We start from the raw sequence: 15,482 nt of genomic DNA, 5'->3' as shown, positions 1-15,482 counted from the left end.
AAGTGTGTATTTTGAGTAGTTTAAGGCAATTGATTTGGGAGAGTAACATTTGAATTAGAAATGTCGTTTTTGGGTCATGGGTTATGCCCGTTATTGTTGTTTAAGATAGGGTTAATTATTGTTGTTTAAAGTAAAGGTTAACATGGTTTTTATGTATAAAACTGTAGTTTTGGAAATGGAAGAGCAGAATAGTCTTGGAGAAGCTACTCTCACTGTTCTCCAGAATTGCTGGCCTTCTGAGAATAAAGCCAGTTGGACCTAATCCTCCATCTCTGCATATTGGCTGCACAGTGACAGGCAGTCAGACCCTCTTTATCAGGTAACACCACTGTCACCAAGATAGTATTTTTTTTTTTTTTTTTTTTTGAGACAGAGCCTCAAGTTGTCATCCTGGGTAGAGTGCCCTGGCATCACAGCTCACAGCAACCTCCAACTCCTGGGCTCAAGCGATTCTCCTGCCTCCACCTCCCAAGTAGCTGGGACTATAGGCACCTGCCACAATGCCCAGCTATTTTTTGGTTGCAGCCATCATTATTGTTTGGTGGGCCTGGGCTGGATTTGAACCTGCCACCTCAGTTGTATGTGGCTGGGGCTTTAGCCGCTTAAGCCATAGGCACCGAGCCACCAAGATAGCATTTTATCTATTCCTGGGGAGTGCAAAACCATGGAGAAAGACCTTCCATGAGACAGAGGTGCTAAGGGAAGCCGTAAAGCTAAGGGTGAAAGAGACAAGGAGAAAAAACACTGGCAAAACAGTCTTCCCTCTGAACACAGGAGATGCCCTGGAAACCTGAAGCCTGTGGTGCGCTGATGGCAACTATCACTTCACTACTGCATTGTTCATCACAGTAATGGAACGCAAACTTTGCTCAGCTCCCAAAGGGACTGGTCAGTTCTCCACACTACAGGCCTAGCAAAAGACAAAGTGTGCCATTTTTAGGTATAAATACCCTACTGTCTTACAGATGTCTAGCTTTTAACAAAACTATGAATACTCTACTGTTCTAAAAGATGCTTAGCTTTTAACAAAAACTATGGCATATATTAACATTAAGACGTAAAAAGAACCCAGACCAGAGATGCTGGAGTCTTTTAAAAAAAAATGTTAAAAAACTATGATTAATATGCTACAGAATTAAAAAAAAACAATGATTAATATGCTAAAACTATGATTAATATGCTCTAGTGGAAAATGTGGGCAACATATATAATCAGATGAATAATTTTCAAAATGGAAAGAGAAACTACAAGAGTCAAATGAAAATGCTAAAAATTAACAACTTGATAAGGAAAGCAAAGAATACCTTTGATAAGCTCTTCAGTAGATGTGACACAGCTGAAGAAAGAATCAGTGATCTTAAAAATTAGTTAATAAAAATTACCTAAACTGAAACACAAGAAAAAAACAAGAGTGGGGAAAATTAAAAAACAGAATAGAGCACCCAAAAGCTGGGGGACAATATCAAATGATCTAACATATGTGTAACTGGAAGCCAAAATGCTCAGAGAACATGAACCAGGATAATATGAGAAAGTATCCTTAATAGCTAATAATAAAGGTAAAAGAGAATCATAAAAAATATGCAATGCAAAAGAAGGCAGAAAAAAAGAACTAAGAACAAATGGGATAGATAGAAAACAATTAGTCAAATGTTAATTTAAAAATCAGACAGTATTATTAGCTGGGTGTTGCGAAGGGTCTCAGCTACAGGGAGGCTGAGGCAGATGGACTGCTTGAACCCAGGAGTTTGAGGTTATTGTGAGCTAAAATGATGCCATAGCACTCTATGGTAAGGAAACTTGAACTAGTCTGAGTTAGACTGTCTCAAAAAATAAAAAAAAGAAGGAGGAAAAAAAAAATCAGACAGCATTAGTCACAATAAATGTAAATGGTTTAAAATGCTAATTAAAAGGCAGAGACTGTCATAACAAATCTTAACATTTAAGACCTAACGATAAGTACAGACATATATTGGTTTCAAGGCAAAAGGACAGGAAAAAATGTAAATTGCAAATATTAATCATGAGGAGTGGCTGATTAGTATCAAATAAAGGAAATTTTCAAGACAAGGAATATTACTAGAGATAAAGGGGAATATTTCAAAATGATAAAAGTATTATTTCATTAAAAGGATAGTATAAATGTACAGACACCTAGTAACAGAGTTTCAATATACATGAAGCAAAAACCAATAGGATATATATAACCCACAGTTATAAGTTGGAAACTTCATCTTATTAATAATTGGTAGAACAAGAAGACAGAATATCAGTAGGAATACAGAAGTTTTAAATTGGAAGGACAGACCAGCAATAGGTAGGTAGAAAAAACAACAAAGATAAAACAAAAATACCAATTTGTGGGTTGAAGGATAGTTCTCCTAGAATCCCTTGAAATGCAAATCTTGAACTGGCTGAACAAGCTGAGAACAAGGCAGCTTCTATCTATCGAAGCTGAAGACTATTCCATTGTTCTCATCTCATCTGGTAAGGTCTTCACTTTGTTCCACCTTGGAGTCCACAGGAGAAATTAAGGCCCCAGAAGTACTAAACTTCACTGTGATTCCCAGAACTCTCAGCGTAACTAACTAGGTTTAAGATGAGCACATGGAGATACACATAGTACCTGTGAGAACGTGTGTGTGTATATACGGCCTATGTGTTTATGTGGTCACCATGTTTAGGGTGAAATGACTTTGGTAGAGCCACAGTGTTCCACCTTTTCCCCTACCAAAATAAAACATGTCTACGAATACACTATTTAATAGACAGAAGACAGGCTTCTAGTTCAAGAGCAAATGTAACAGCCTGGCTTAGACGTGACAGCTAATACATATTAAACCAGGTACTTGGCTAAACATTTTACATACATGTAATGTGAACTGAATCTTACTATGGGTAAATCAAGAACTCCTACTATGGGAATTTGATGACAAATATCTGTTCCCTGAGCTCATGTGACTTTTACTGACAATGTTGGATAAGAGATGGCTGCTTCAAATCCCTCAACAAAGGGTAGATTCAAGATTATTTTAAGTTAGGGCTTACTCTAGCTGCCATCCCTACCACTGCTGGCCTGACTGCAGATCTATCAAGAAGAATCTCTCAGTTTTATGCTGAGGTCTCCTTCACCAGAAGAGGAATTGTGGGCCACTTTTTTCTTGCCAACATGGCAGAAAACCAAGAACACTACTGGCTCTGCATCAACGAAAAACTGAGCCGTCTTTGAGAAAAACTGTAGAGTTCTCTACTGTTTTCAAAAACCGTAGTAGGTTGTAGAAATGTTCTAAATGAGCTCTGGGGGTAAAGTCAGTATCACCCACATTTGATCAGGAGCTACATACTAAAAAAGCAGCAGATAAGAATTTAGAATTTTTTTTTTTCTTTCTTGATACCCGGTCTCACTCTGCTGGGCTAGAGGGCAGTGGCATCATCATAGCTCACCACAACTTTATATTTTGGGCCCAACCCATCCTCCTGTCTCAGCCTCCCCAGTAGCTGGGACTGCAGGTGTCCGCCATACCTGGCTAGTTTTACTATGTGTTGTAGACACAGGGTCTTGCTCTTGCTCAGGGTAGCCTCTAATTCCCCTCAAGTGATCCTCCCACCTTGGCCTCCCAGAGGGCTAGGATTACAGATGTGAGAAAACACATTTTACAAAAGAAGAAACTGAGGCACAGAGAATTCAAGTTGCCACACCGCTGATAGACAGCAGAGCTAGGATCTGGGCCCAGTATGGCTCCAATGGCCCTTCACATTCTTAAACACTACATGATGTAGCCTCCCTAGGAGAACCAGTAAAAATTGAAATGGAGATGGCAGAGATGAAATTAATGAACTATGGTAGGGTACAAGGTGATCTGTAAACAAATATTTTAAACCCGGTGTGCCTTTTATGTGTTGTCTATCATGCTCCTTGAAGGGTTGTAGGTATTTCCATAAAATCCTGCAAGGCAATCAGACTCACACAAGTCAATCCAATATTTCAGGATCAGGGGCATTCACTATAGGAGAGTCATCTCCTCCATCAAAAAAAAAAAGTTTAATAATGTGTAACAGTTTACACAAAATAGTAAAACAAAAGCTGAACAGTAAAGAGGATAAAGAATAAACAGCAACCATATCCAAACAGATGCTGTAAAATCTAAGGTCTCAGTGTTTTCCAGTGAAAGGCAAAGAGCAGAACAATCGGGAGCTTGTGCACATCTTCAACAAGCATGACGGCGGCTGCTGGGCAATACAGCGCGGAGCCAAAGCCAATGTCTGCTCGCAAACCCTGCAGGCAGGCACACCTGTCGCCATGAGCCCAGCCACACGCTACCAGCTGGCCAGGTTAGTGAGGGTTTTTTTCGGCAGGGGCTTGCCACCCTGGAAGAGTGCGAGGAATCAACTTTGCAAGTGCTTTCCTGGGACTGAGTGAGGGGTGGTGCCCAACAATTTCTAATTTACTTTGAAATAGGCTCTTTCCTATGACTGTCTTTTGTTTCATAGCAAAGACTTTTTTCTACAAATCATAAACATATATGGGGGTACTTACTGTTAAAATATACACCTGACATTAAAATTCAAGTTTTACTGAAGATTTGAGTGGGTGAATCAGGTAGACATGGGATGCCCTTCAGCCTAGCTAGAAGTAATTCTAAAGAATAAATAGAAAGCAGGAGATTCAGTCAATAAAATATAAACCAAAAATGGATAAAGGAGCTGTTATAGTTAAGAGGTGAGACATTCTGAGAGGGACTGCACTTAAGTATGTCTATACTAAAGCTCAGAAGTAATTCCAACTCTGCTCCTAGGCGTCATCTCAGCTATAGAGCAGAATGGTCCCTGGCATAGGATTTAGAAATCTTAAGTTTTAGAACAGTTCATCAAGTTCTTTGCCTCACGTCAAGTTTCTCAAAGACTATCATGCACCAATGTTCCAAGTGACCGTCCACTGAGAAGCAGTTAAAGACAGAATTAGTAACATCTGAGAGAGTTCTTGATTCAGTTAAAATTACATTCTAGCTTAACTCTGAACTATCTGGAAAAGCCATCCACTCAGATGGAATCTATAGTTCTCTAAGATTTCCAGACATCGGAGGTCTTGGGAAACAGAAGTACCAATGACAGCGTCATTTCCAAAGCTTGGTGTGACCCCAACAGTCATTCTACAGAGTTTACTTAAAAAGAGCAATGATTATAAAGATTACCGAGACATGGCTTAATGTGATAAGGCGTTACAGTAAATGTCAATGAATGCACATCCCTCCTGTTGGTGATCTGGAGGAATTGGACAGCAGTATGTCAAACAGAGCTATAGGCAGTTCCTGGGCTAAGAATGAGCTAGGTGCTATAGGTTGGTTAGGCTGAATTTGTATGTGAGTTGGAACAGGCACATTACCTACCACCTGTAACAGCCACGGTTCATAAGTACAATTTTACATCAGTTGGATGTTTGTAACTCGGGGACTGCCTGTACTCTCGTATCAATTTTGCTACTGTTTTTCTTCAGTTCTCTGACAGGTTAATTCCTATTTCAATTCCTATTTCTTACCGTATTGAATTTCACCTGCCACCTGATCCAGGGCATCAGAAAGCATCTGTATTACGCTTTTCACTCCATTAATCCACTCAGTTGTCAGTGACCCAACATTTTTTTGTGGGCAACAATTTCCCTTTACCAATGCAGCCTCAAAATAGTAGTACCATAGATTACACATATAAGTAGCAACAACAAAAAAAAGTGTTTTCTTGTTCTACTTTTTAACTGAGATTTTAGGAGAGTATTGTGGCAAAAAGGAAGGGACTATGTATATCTACATCTTTTATTAGTGTTGACACTTTTTCTTGATGACATGCACAGTTTAAATTCTACCACATTCATGAAAAGGTAAAGGTCTTAAATCACATTCCTCAGTTATCAGAAATTCCAGGAGTACTTATTTCTGGCCGGCACAGTGGCTCATGCCTGTAATCCTAGCACTTGGGAGGTGGAGGTGGGTGGATTGCCTAAGCTCACAAGTTTGAGACTAGCCTGAGCCAGAGCAAGACCCTGTCTCTAAAAAACAGCCAGGCATTGTGGCAGGCGCCTATAGTCCCAGCTACTTGGGAACCTGAGGCAAGAGAATCACTTGAACCCAAGAGTTTGAGGTTGCTGTGAGCTAAGACACCACAGCACTCTACCAAGAGTGACCAAGTGAGACTCTGTCTCAAAAAAAAAGAGAGAGAGAGAAGTACTTACTTCCCAATCTCCATGCCAATAATCTTCATCTTAGGCTTCATCCCCCATTTCCCTCTCTCTTCTCACACTCTCTCCCATCAGCTATAGATTCCAGACATCAGAGATCTCAGCAAAGAATGATGTGGCGATCAAAGACCCAGAAAATAAAATTTGGGAGAGAGAAGAATACAAAAGATCTCTTTTATAAGAAAACAGTAAAAGAAGAAAGACAAGGGCGTTGACAGATGGCACAGTGATTACACCTGACATTTATACAAAGCACAGCATGCGTTATTACATCCCAGCCATGCGCAGACAAGGTACTCGATAACTGACACAGATTGGTTTCTAAACTGACGGTGTGTTGCAAGGAACAGAGAAGCCCCAAATGCCCTGGTTAGGCAGCTGAGTTCTGCCCTCCATATATGTCACTAGCCAGTCCCATCCTTGTGCTGTTTCAACAGGTCACTGAAAAACACACCCTGAAGCAAACTTGATCTGGGCTGGGGATTTCCAGAAGACTCTGCCACAATTCCACAAATCTGAGCAGTCAGGGTTCCAATGCAGCCCAAGGCTGCTTTTCAGTCTGGGCTAATAGGGGAATAGTTAATGAGTAAAAGAGAAAAGTATTCAACACTTCTCTGGGCCTCACACCTCAACGCCTGGTCTCCACTCCCTCCAGTCCTGCTTTATTGGAGGCAGAAACTGACCAAGACAGAGAGCCTTCTAATTCCTTGGACTCCACTATTTCCCATGATGTCCTGCTCCATATAAAATACTGTTCAGAATAACATGGTTTACATCCATGTCAAGTTAATAAACATTATACAATTAAGGGGAAAGTTCTAAGTTTCCTACATCATTTTACTGGGAATGTAATTTTCCTTTCATTTCAGTATATCATGAAGAAGGTTAATTTCTGAAGTACATGAAACTGAAAATGGTTTAAAATTATAATAATCTAAGTAGCTTTATAAGTACGGCAGAAGCCAGGGCAAGGGTGAAGGAATCTGTGGTTTATAGTTAAAGACTACTTATAGAAACTTAATGTTCACATAAAAATTTGGTCACTTAAATAACTTTATTAATTCAGTCAATGAATGGAAGTCACATATGCTTCCTAGTGCATATTACATACATCACTGCCATTAGAATGCTATAGGCTATTCTAAGCTCATGGAATATCTCTAGAAAGCTCCATATGCCTTCCTACCATCTATTGGTGAATGCTCTGGCCACTCTCTTCTCTCCTTCACATCCTTTACAAGTGTTCTTTCCTCTCTGATCAGATACAAGCTGATAAGATCAAATTGTGGGTGCTCAACAATTCTGTACTGCTTAACCTTATTAGCTTCTATGTGAGCTTCGAAAAATAAGGCAGAGACTGAATTTTTTGAGATCCACATAGGTATAGTTAATAGTTCTTTACCTAGTACAACGTGTCAACATTGTTATAAGCACTTTACTGTAATAATCCTCCAGACAGGCCTGCCAGGTGAGTGCAACAGCTGAGGGAGAGTCCATTCAGCCCTTCCTCAGACATGATCAGTTTCTACCTAAAATGTCCACATTCAGCCAGAAGAATATCTAAACATACAATAAAAATATGGCTCAGTGAGTAGGGTGCTGGCCCCATATACCGGAGGTGGTGGGGTCAAACCCAGCCCCCGCCAAAAACAAAACAAAAAACAAAAATAAGTACCCCACAATTAATACTTTTTTTCATGTGTAATAATATCATTTACCTTCCAGCTATATAAGACAAATTCTGTTCCCTTTTTAATTGAACCAAACTGGTTCAATTTTATCTGCCAGTAAAGTTCAAAGGAAGAGTAAAATAATGTCTTTCTTTTAAATCAGGTACAGCTAACTTGCTGCCCTTGACACCCAGATGTGAGCTACATTAGGAAACAAAAATCCAAATGGCCAATGGAATCCTACCACCATGCTACAGAGGAACCTGGATTTTCTTGTTTTAAACCTTCATTACCAATATGCAGACAGTTTCTAAAAAGGTTTAAAAAGAAAAGCTAAAATAGGGGGAAGGTCAAAAGCTTCGCTGTCTTGTGTGAGTTGTTTCCATTTGGAAAAAGGCTGAAGAAACCATACAGGGAACCTCCTGAGAAAGGGTGAAAACTTTTATAATATACAGAGACTTAAAGAACGAATTAGATAGCTAAGGACACAATCCACAAAGCAAAAAGGGCAGCCCTTAGAATGCGAGGGCTGCATGCTGCAATCCAACTCAAGCCTATCAACAAGAACACAGCAAACAACCCCATTAAAAACCGGGCAAGAGACATGAATAGAAACTCTTTTCACAATGACAAAAGAATGGGCAATAAACACATGAGAAAAATGCTCATCCCCCCTAATTATCAGAGAAATACAAAAACAAACCACTCTGAGATACCACCTAACCCCAGTGAGAATGACCCACATCACAAGGTCCCAAGCTGCAGATGCTGGCGGGGGTGCCTGCACTGTTGATGGGAGTGCAAACTAGTGCAGCCTGTGTGGAAAGCAGCTTGGAGTCCACAAAGAACTAAAAGTAGACCTTCCATTGATCCTGTAATTGCACTACTAGGAATTTACACAAATTTTAAAAAGGCATTTTACCACTTGAATGTTCACAGCAGCTCAGTTCATGACTGCAAAGATGTGGAAACAACCCAAGTGTCCATCAGCACGTGAATGAGTGAACCTGTGCTATCTATTCAGCTATAAAAATACAGAGATTTTGCTTCTTTGGTGACAACCTGGATAGATGTGGAGAACATTATCCGAAGTATCTCAAGATTGGAAAAACAAGCATCACACGTACTCAGAAGCAATTTGAAAATAGGAGATTAACAATTACAAACCCACAAGAGAAAATCTCAATTAAATTCAAGGTTGGGGGAGGGCAGGAGGGAGTTCAGTAGCTTCCCACCCACAGAGTACAATGCATGGATATATGCCACACTCCTCAGAATATAGGACACAGCCACAACTCTGACTTTAACTTTTAATGTATAAATTATATAACCTAAGGGCATGTGCCCTCATATTAATCTGAAATAAAACAAAGAACCAGTTACAACAAAGTGATGTGAGATTCTGTGAGAAATGGTAAATTACAGGATGCCACAAGAAACACCACTGTTTTTATGGTAGTTCAGAAAATGCCAAACAGAGATAAAAACAGGTGTTTGCTCTTGGGCTAGTTAAAAAAATTAATTTCCCAGTTGTGAAGCCTAATGGTTATCAGCCTTAGGAAAGCGGGTCTAAGAAAGGTATGTTCACATTATCCCCGTGTTCGCTTTTGCAGGCCCTCACCATGTGTCAGTTAATGACACCAGCGTTCTGATGAGTGTTTCTCACTGTCCAGTTCAACCTGTGCACTGTCCCTAAGTTACACAGAATCTTCAACTGTTTGGTCCCAGTCACAGGGGAAAATCCCAGCTCCTCAGCACTGCATGCCCACCCTGTTTCTTTCACAGCTGTTCATGTGCAGGCGCTCCCTTCACAATTCCATCCTGCCCCTAACCAACCTCCCCCCACCCCCAAGCCTTCGCGTACCACCCTCTCTGCGGCAGTCACCCAAACCTACTCCATGCGTCTTGGTGCCTGTGGGTGCAGGTCCCATGTCCTCCAAATGCCACACAGCTTCATGCCTGTGGCCTTGAATAAGCTACTCCTGGCTGGAATGTCTTTTCCTCTGTGTCCTTACTTCCTCTGCCTGATGAAATCCATTCTTAGGACTAAAGTCTTGTATCTTCTGGAAAGCTTTCCAGACACCCTCACTCTTGAATGGGTGAGAAGCTCTTTGGACATGGCACTGGATTCCTCCACTAGACCAATACACTGCTTTAATCAGTTGCTGAGTGACCTTGGACAAGTTCATTAATTTCTGAACTGAGCCCATTTCTTCACAGGCAGGTTAGCATTTATTTGCAATCACAGTGAAACAATGGTTATCAAAATCACTTTGTAAATAATAAAGCACCATGTAAGCATTAGCGATTTTATCATAAGCCAAAAGAGCACACAGTATTCTAGGCAAACACACTTCAGTTGCATCTAAGGGTAAGAGTCATCTCTTGGTTCCCAGGCTCCTCTCCAAGCATGCCCTGCAGTTTTATCCAACTTTCTGGCTTCTCTAAATCTTTGTGTTTCAATCCTTAATAAAATAAACAAAAAACTATAGTGAGGCTTAAGTCATTTGAAGAATAAACTAAGTGGGAAGCTCCTGAAGGGTAAGAATTTTCCTCCTCTTAACCATTCCTCAAGCCTTCACAAGAGCACTGTGCAAATACTCAGTAATATGAAAGAAACGAATAAAACAAACATTACCGTTCTTAGTGAGTTTATAATCAAAAGCAGTGATTTAACACACACCACCTGAATCTGACCTTATAAAAATGGTAACAAATGCTTTTAGTGTCATCTTAAAATGCAGTAAGAAATTACATTTCCTGCTATGCTTATTTTATTTGGTGATTTGACACATACTGGGATTGCTATCTTGATAAGTCATGCTTAACACACAAATGTTTCCACATTATCAGAATCACTGGTGCAATTCAATACCTAGTTATTGGGTATCTACTGCACTAGGCCCTAACAGAGTACCAAGATAAAGGTGATGGACTCGGCCCATAAGCTGCTAAACATACAGAAACAAAGCTAAGTCATCAATACATACAATTAACACAAGGCAGAGTGCTAGAAGATGTATGGAGAACCCGAGGGTAGTGACAGTCAGTGAAGACGTTGGGCCCATGAAAATTAAACTGATATTACAAAACTCCTGGTGGCCAACAGCTTCAGTTACTATAGAATGTCTACTACATATTACATATGTAATATTTACTGCATGCAATGGGAGATATTTCTGATCGCCTCCTCCTTACTCTATTTTAATTACGAACCTAATTGCGCAGTTGTCTAATAAATGTTAACACTCATATCACACATAAGTGCCCAACCATAGTCCCAAACCCTGTAGGTGTATTTTCTCATTTACTTTCCACAGCAACTCCAGGAGTTAAGTACAATTATCCCCATTATAAAGATGAGAACATAAGACCGGTAATTTTTTAAGATGAAGAGGCAAAACTAAAAATATGTGAACCATGGCGTGCAAGCGGACCCACTTGGCAGAACCGCCTCTTGCGGTGCTTTCCCCCTTCTCGAGCACACCCAGTGGGAATAACCCAGCTCCTTTCCCTTCCCGCCGGGGATTAATTTTCTTTTCCTGAGCCCATCACTGAACTGTTGATTCTCAGGCAGATGCTCTCAAACCTCACGACTCCATGGGACGCGCTGTTATCTAAATCACAGGCAGTGCGGGGTTAATGAGAATGAATCAGGTCCCCAGGTGGACGAAACTTGGTGGGATCACGAAATCCGACCTCTCAGGCTGGGGATGCGCTCCTGGATCAGCCCCGGGAGACAGCGGCAGCACCGGTCACCGGGAGGCACTGCCCCCGGCGGCATCCACTCCGCCTGACCCCGGGCAGCCTGGGCTTTGCCTTCTGCTCGTTTAACTTCACGGCCGGCGTACCCGGCACAATCCCCTCCTGTCTCTACCCAACGCCAGGCCTCCCGCGCCTCCCTCTCGGCGGCGGCCAGGTCGCAACTCCCCCCTCCCCACCCCCAGGGGGTGCCAGCCCCCGCAGGGGCGGCCGGTCCCACCCCACCCCAACCCCGGCCTGCGACTCACGGTTCCAGTACACAGGGTAGCACTCTCCCTGGGTCACATCCACCTCGTAGAGGCCGCCCCGCACGCACACGGGCTCGATATTCACCAGCTCCACCAACTCGGGCTCGTGCCCCGCCGTGCGCGGGCAGAAGCCACAGGCTCGGTCCTCGTCGTCGTCCTCCCCGGAGCTGGAGGCCGGGCCCGCGGGGGAGGCCGTGCCGCACACATGGTCGTCGTCCCGGGTCTTGGCCTGGGGCCGGGCCCCCGTAGCCTGCAGCAGGGTCCGGAAGGCGAGCTCGATGCGGAGCGAGTCGTAGCCGATGAAGGGCTTCCAGGTCTTCTTGTCCTCCTTGTAGAACCAGCGCACCTCCTCCGGTCCCAGCTCCGTCACCACCTCGTAGCGGTGGCGGGCGGCCGGGCCGCCCGGCCGGGGCCGCTTCCTCTCCCCGGGGCCCCCTCCGGCCGCCCCGCCACCCCCGGAGTTCGTCGCCACCAGTGGCGGCTGCTGTGGCGGGTGCAGCGACAAGGAGCTGCCTCCACCGCCGCTCTCCCCCTCGCTGTAGTAGCGCAGCGAGGAGCCCGACTCCGCGGAGCTGAAGTCATAGTTCTCGTCACTGAGGCAGGGGTCCAGCGCCAGGCGGGGGTCGTGGTCCTCGGTGCCCGGAGCCAAGTGCAGCCCGGGCTCCCCGCGCAGCAGGGCCAGCTGCACGTCGCCGTCGCCCGGGTCCCCGCCGGGCAGGTGCTCGAAGCAGCAGACGCCGCCGCCGAACGCCGGCCCCGCGTCCGAGCCCAGCTCCCAGGCGCCGCCGCCCCGGCCGTTACGCTCCGGGCTCCGCGGGGACCCGCGGCCCGGGTAATTCATGGTGCGGAGAAGCCGCGACCCCCAGCGCTTCCGCCAGACATTCAACGCCGCCGCCCTCTCCGCCCGGAGTTTTTAATCTTTCAAATCCCGATCCGGGATGCGGCGGCCCCGAAGCCGGCAGCTGGGCCCGCGGCCCGCCCCATTGTCACGCAGCCCGACGTGGGCGGTGCCTGCTCCCGGCCCCACCCCGCCGGCCTGCGCCCCGCCCCGGAAGCCGAGGGCGAGAGTGCCCGGGTTGGGCTGCACGCTGGGTTTCCCCGGTTCCCATCCGTCGCTGCGGTCGCGTTCCTGTCCCGCGGCTTCAGCTTGGCACTTTCAAGGTTTCGGCTTTGGGGAGGCTTTACCTCGCTCATTCTTCGGATTTGAGCCCTAAGCCCAGAGGCTCAACCTGCAATTCGAGAGGGCCTCTGAGCGTTGGAGTATACCGACGTTGCTTTTTTGACCTTAGGTCCGCCTGCGTTCTGCCACCTGCTTCTGGTCCCTCCAGAATTGTCGCCCACGCGAGAGCACTCCGCCCCACACCTGCTACTCGCCTGGCGTCACTACCACTTTGAAACGCCAAACCTTCATGTGCCATTTCAAAGTATTGCTTGTCTTTCGCGAGACTTGGATTTCCTGTTTTGTCAACTTCATTATAAGGCCCTGATGTTTCCATCCCACACAATTGTGTACAGTTGCTGTGCCATGTTTGTTGATCATGATGGTAAATCAGTCAGTAGCTGTGGTAGAAAGATGATTAGATGGAAAGCCAGAAAACAACTAGGTTTTGGACTTAGCTTTGCTAAATATAGGTAAGTCTCCCTGATCTTTTTGTTTCTTCATCTGTAAAATTAAGACTGTTGGACCCGATAAAAGTTCCTTCTAGCAATGAAGTTCTGCGACCTGTAAGATTTCCTCCAGTTTTTTATACATCTCTGATTCTGTAACTCACTTTCTGGGATCAGAAATGAGCCTCAGCCTTGAATACTGAGGCTTCCTTATGTGGTTTTTAAAGATAGCTTTTGTTTTATAAGCTCCTCTCCCAATCCAGAGAAAAACAATGTACAAGCTCAGTGTTCTCAATTTAAGAGTAGTCTTTGCTGTTTCTTTTACTCCCTTTGTGGTGGAATCAGATTGGTAGGGCAATTTTTCTTGCTCCTAAGATCTAACCTCTCAGAGATAATGTTAAATTCATTATTTAAATTAGGACCATCTCAAGTTTGTACAGCACCTTTGTAGAAATTTGAAAAAAGGTTTTGCTTCCTATATAGGCAGATTCAGAGTGGTGTTGAGCTTCGTGGCTTGGTATGTAGACCACTGGCTGGATTTTCTGCCCCAATTTGTACTCTTAGCTGAATAATCTTGTGCAGTTCTGACTGAAAACATCTAAGATTGGAACCCTCTTTTCCATAATGCTTTTTGGGCACCTACATCCAAGTTTCTTCTCCAGTGTTTCCATTGACAATATGCAGACTATGAAATTGGGTAGAAGCCTTGATCTAATTACTACCGGTGAAAGCATTAATTCTACAGAGTTTTGATGGCCACCTGTGTGCCAGGCACCTCTATGCTGACTTCTAACACAAGAGAGAGTAGGAGAGACTAAGTTCCTTCTTCAAGGACCTTACAGCCTAGTGGGGAAATACAGACAGGTAAATAGGCACATTACAGAACAGCATGAAAAATATTGTAAAGGGGATTAAAAATAAGGAATATCATAACATCTAAAATATCTCTATGCCTTAATTTTTTTTTATGGAACAGCCTAACTGCATAACTATTTGGTTAGATTATTTTGGCAGAATTTTAACTGTTAAAGACTATGCAGTTTCCACTAATGACTATTATCCTCTTTTAAAAAAATACTCCTTGCCTTATATTAAATGTATGTTTCTGTTGTAAGCGTTGTGGTTATTCGGTTATTTTGAGACGATGAACCTTTTGTGGCTGATTGGGTATGGTCATACTCTCTTAGACAGCATGATCGTTTTTGAAAACAATGTTGATTTTCAGAACTATTCAAGTAGCAGGGGAAGGGAGTCCTAGATTCTCTTCTGACCTCACTTGTATCAGTCAGCATTTGTGAGCTTTAATGTTGCTTCTTAGTGGGTCTCAAGCTGAGTAAATCAAGACAAAGGTGATGAGGTTGCTCTTGTCACCTTTCTTTTCTGCTTTAAAAAGGCTTGCGTTACCTGGTGTTTCCTGGTACTGTTCTCCTTTTGTTTCCTAGAGCGTCTTTCCAGGTCATGTGATCCTGATGAGAGCGGGAAGGGTTCGGGCCTCTATTCCACCTGCTAGAACAGGTTTCATTAGCATGTACAAAGAACACAGCAGTAGCTGAATTTGCATGGCTCTGTGTAAACATTCTATTGTATTTTAATAATTACCCAAGACCAAGCCTCTTTCACATACTGCAAATAAATATGATTGATTCAAACTTCCCGGCATTACTAGGTCATGTTGCTGCAAGAACCAGGTGCATATGGACCTGAGCCTGTGGGAGTTCCTTGTGTGGGACAGAAAAGACACGAAGCCAGCTGGGTTGTACTGCGAAAGACCAAAACAGCCCATTTGCGTGTCTGTGTCCTCCCTTCCCCATTAGGCACAATGGACATCTTCCCCTTCATGCCTCTTTTATGGCATCTTTTCCTTTGCTTCTTCCTTAAACCTTGTCCCTATTGTGCATTTAACCCTTTTTCAACTGTGCAAAATTATTAGGGATAACTTTATGCCATGTAATTTATTCTGAGCCA

The 15,482-nt window shown here is 43.6% G+C and overlaps 1 protein-coding gene across 5 annotated transcripts in view; it reads right to left on the bottom strand.

Annotated features, from left to right (window-relative positions):
• Window positions 1-12,882, bottom strand: part of DDHD1 (DDHD domain containing 1) — a 66,094-nt gene extending 53,212 nt beyond the window's left edge. For all 5 annotated transcript variants that reach the window (XM_053594835.1, XM_053594837.1, XM_053594836.1 and 2 more), the window contains exon 1: window positions 11,910-12,882. In XM_053594835.1, coding sequence (XP_053450810.1) covers window positions 11,910-12,750 — 841 coding nt within the window. In that variant the 5' untranslated portion in view covers window positions 12,751-12,882. The remainder of the gene's footprint in view (window positions 1-11,909) is intronic.
• Window positions 12,883-15,482: the final 2,600 nt, after the last annotated feature.

The sequence above is a fragment of the Nycticebus coucang genome, chromosome 6 (assembly GCF_027406575.1).
Source record: "Nycticebus coucang isolate mNycCou1 chromosome 6, mNycCou1.pri, whole genome shotgun sequence".
Classification (NCBI taxonomy): domain Eukaryota; kingdom Metazoa; phylum Chordata; class Mammalia; order Primates; family Lorisidae; genus Nycticebus; species Nycticebus coucang.
This window is presented reverse-complemented; position numbering and strand designations above follow the sequence as displayed.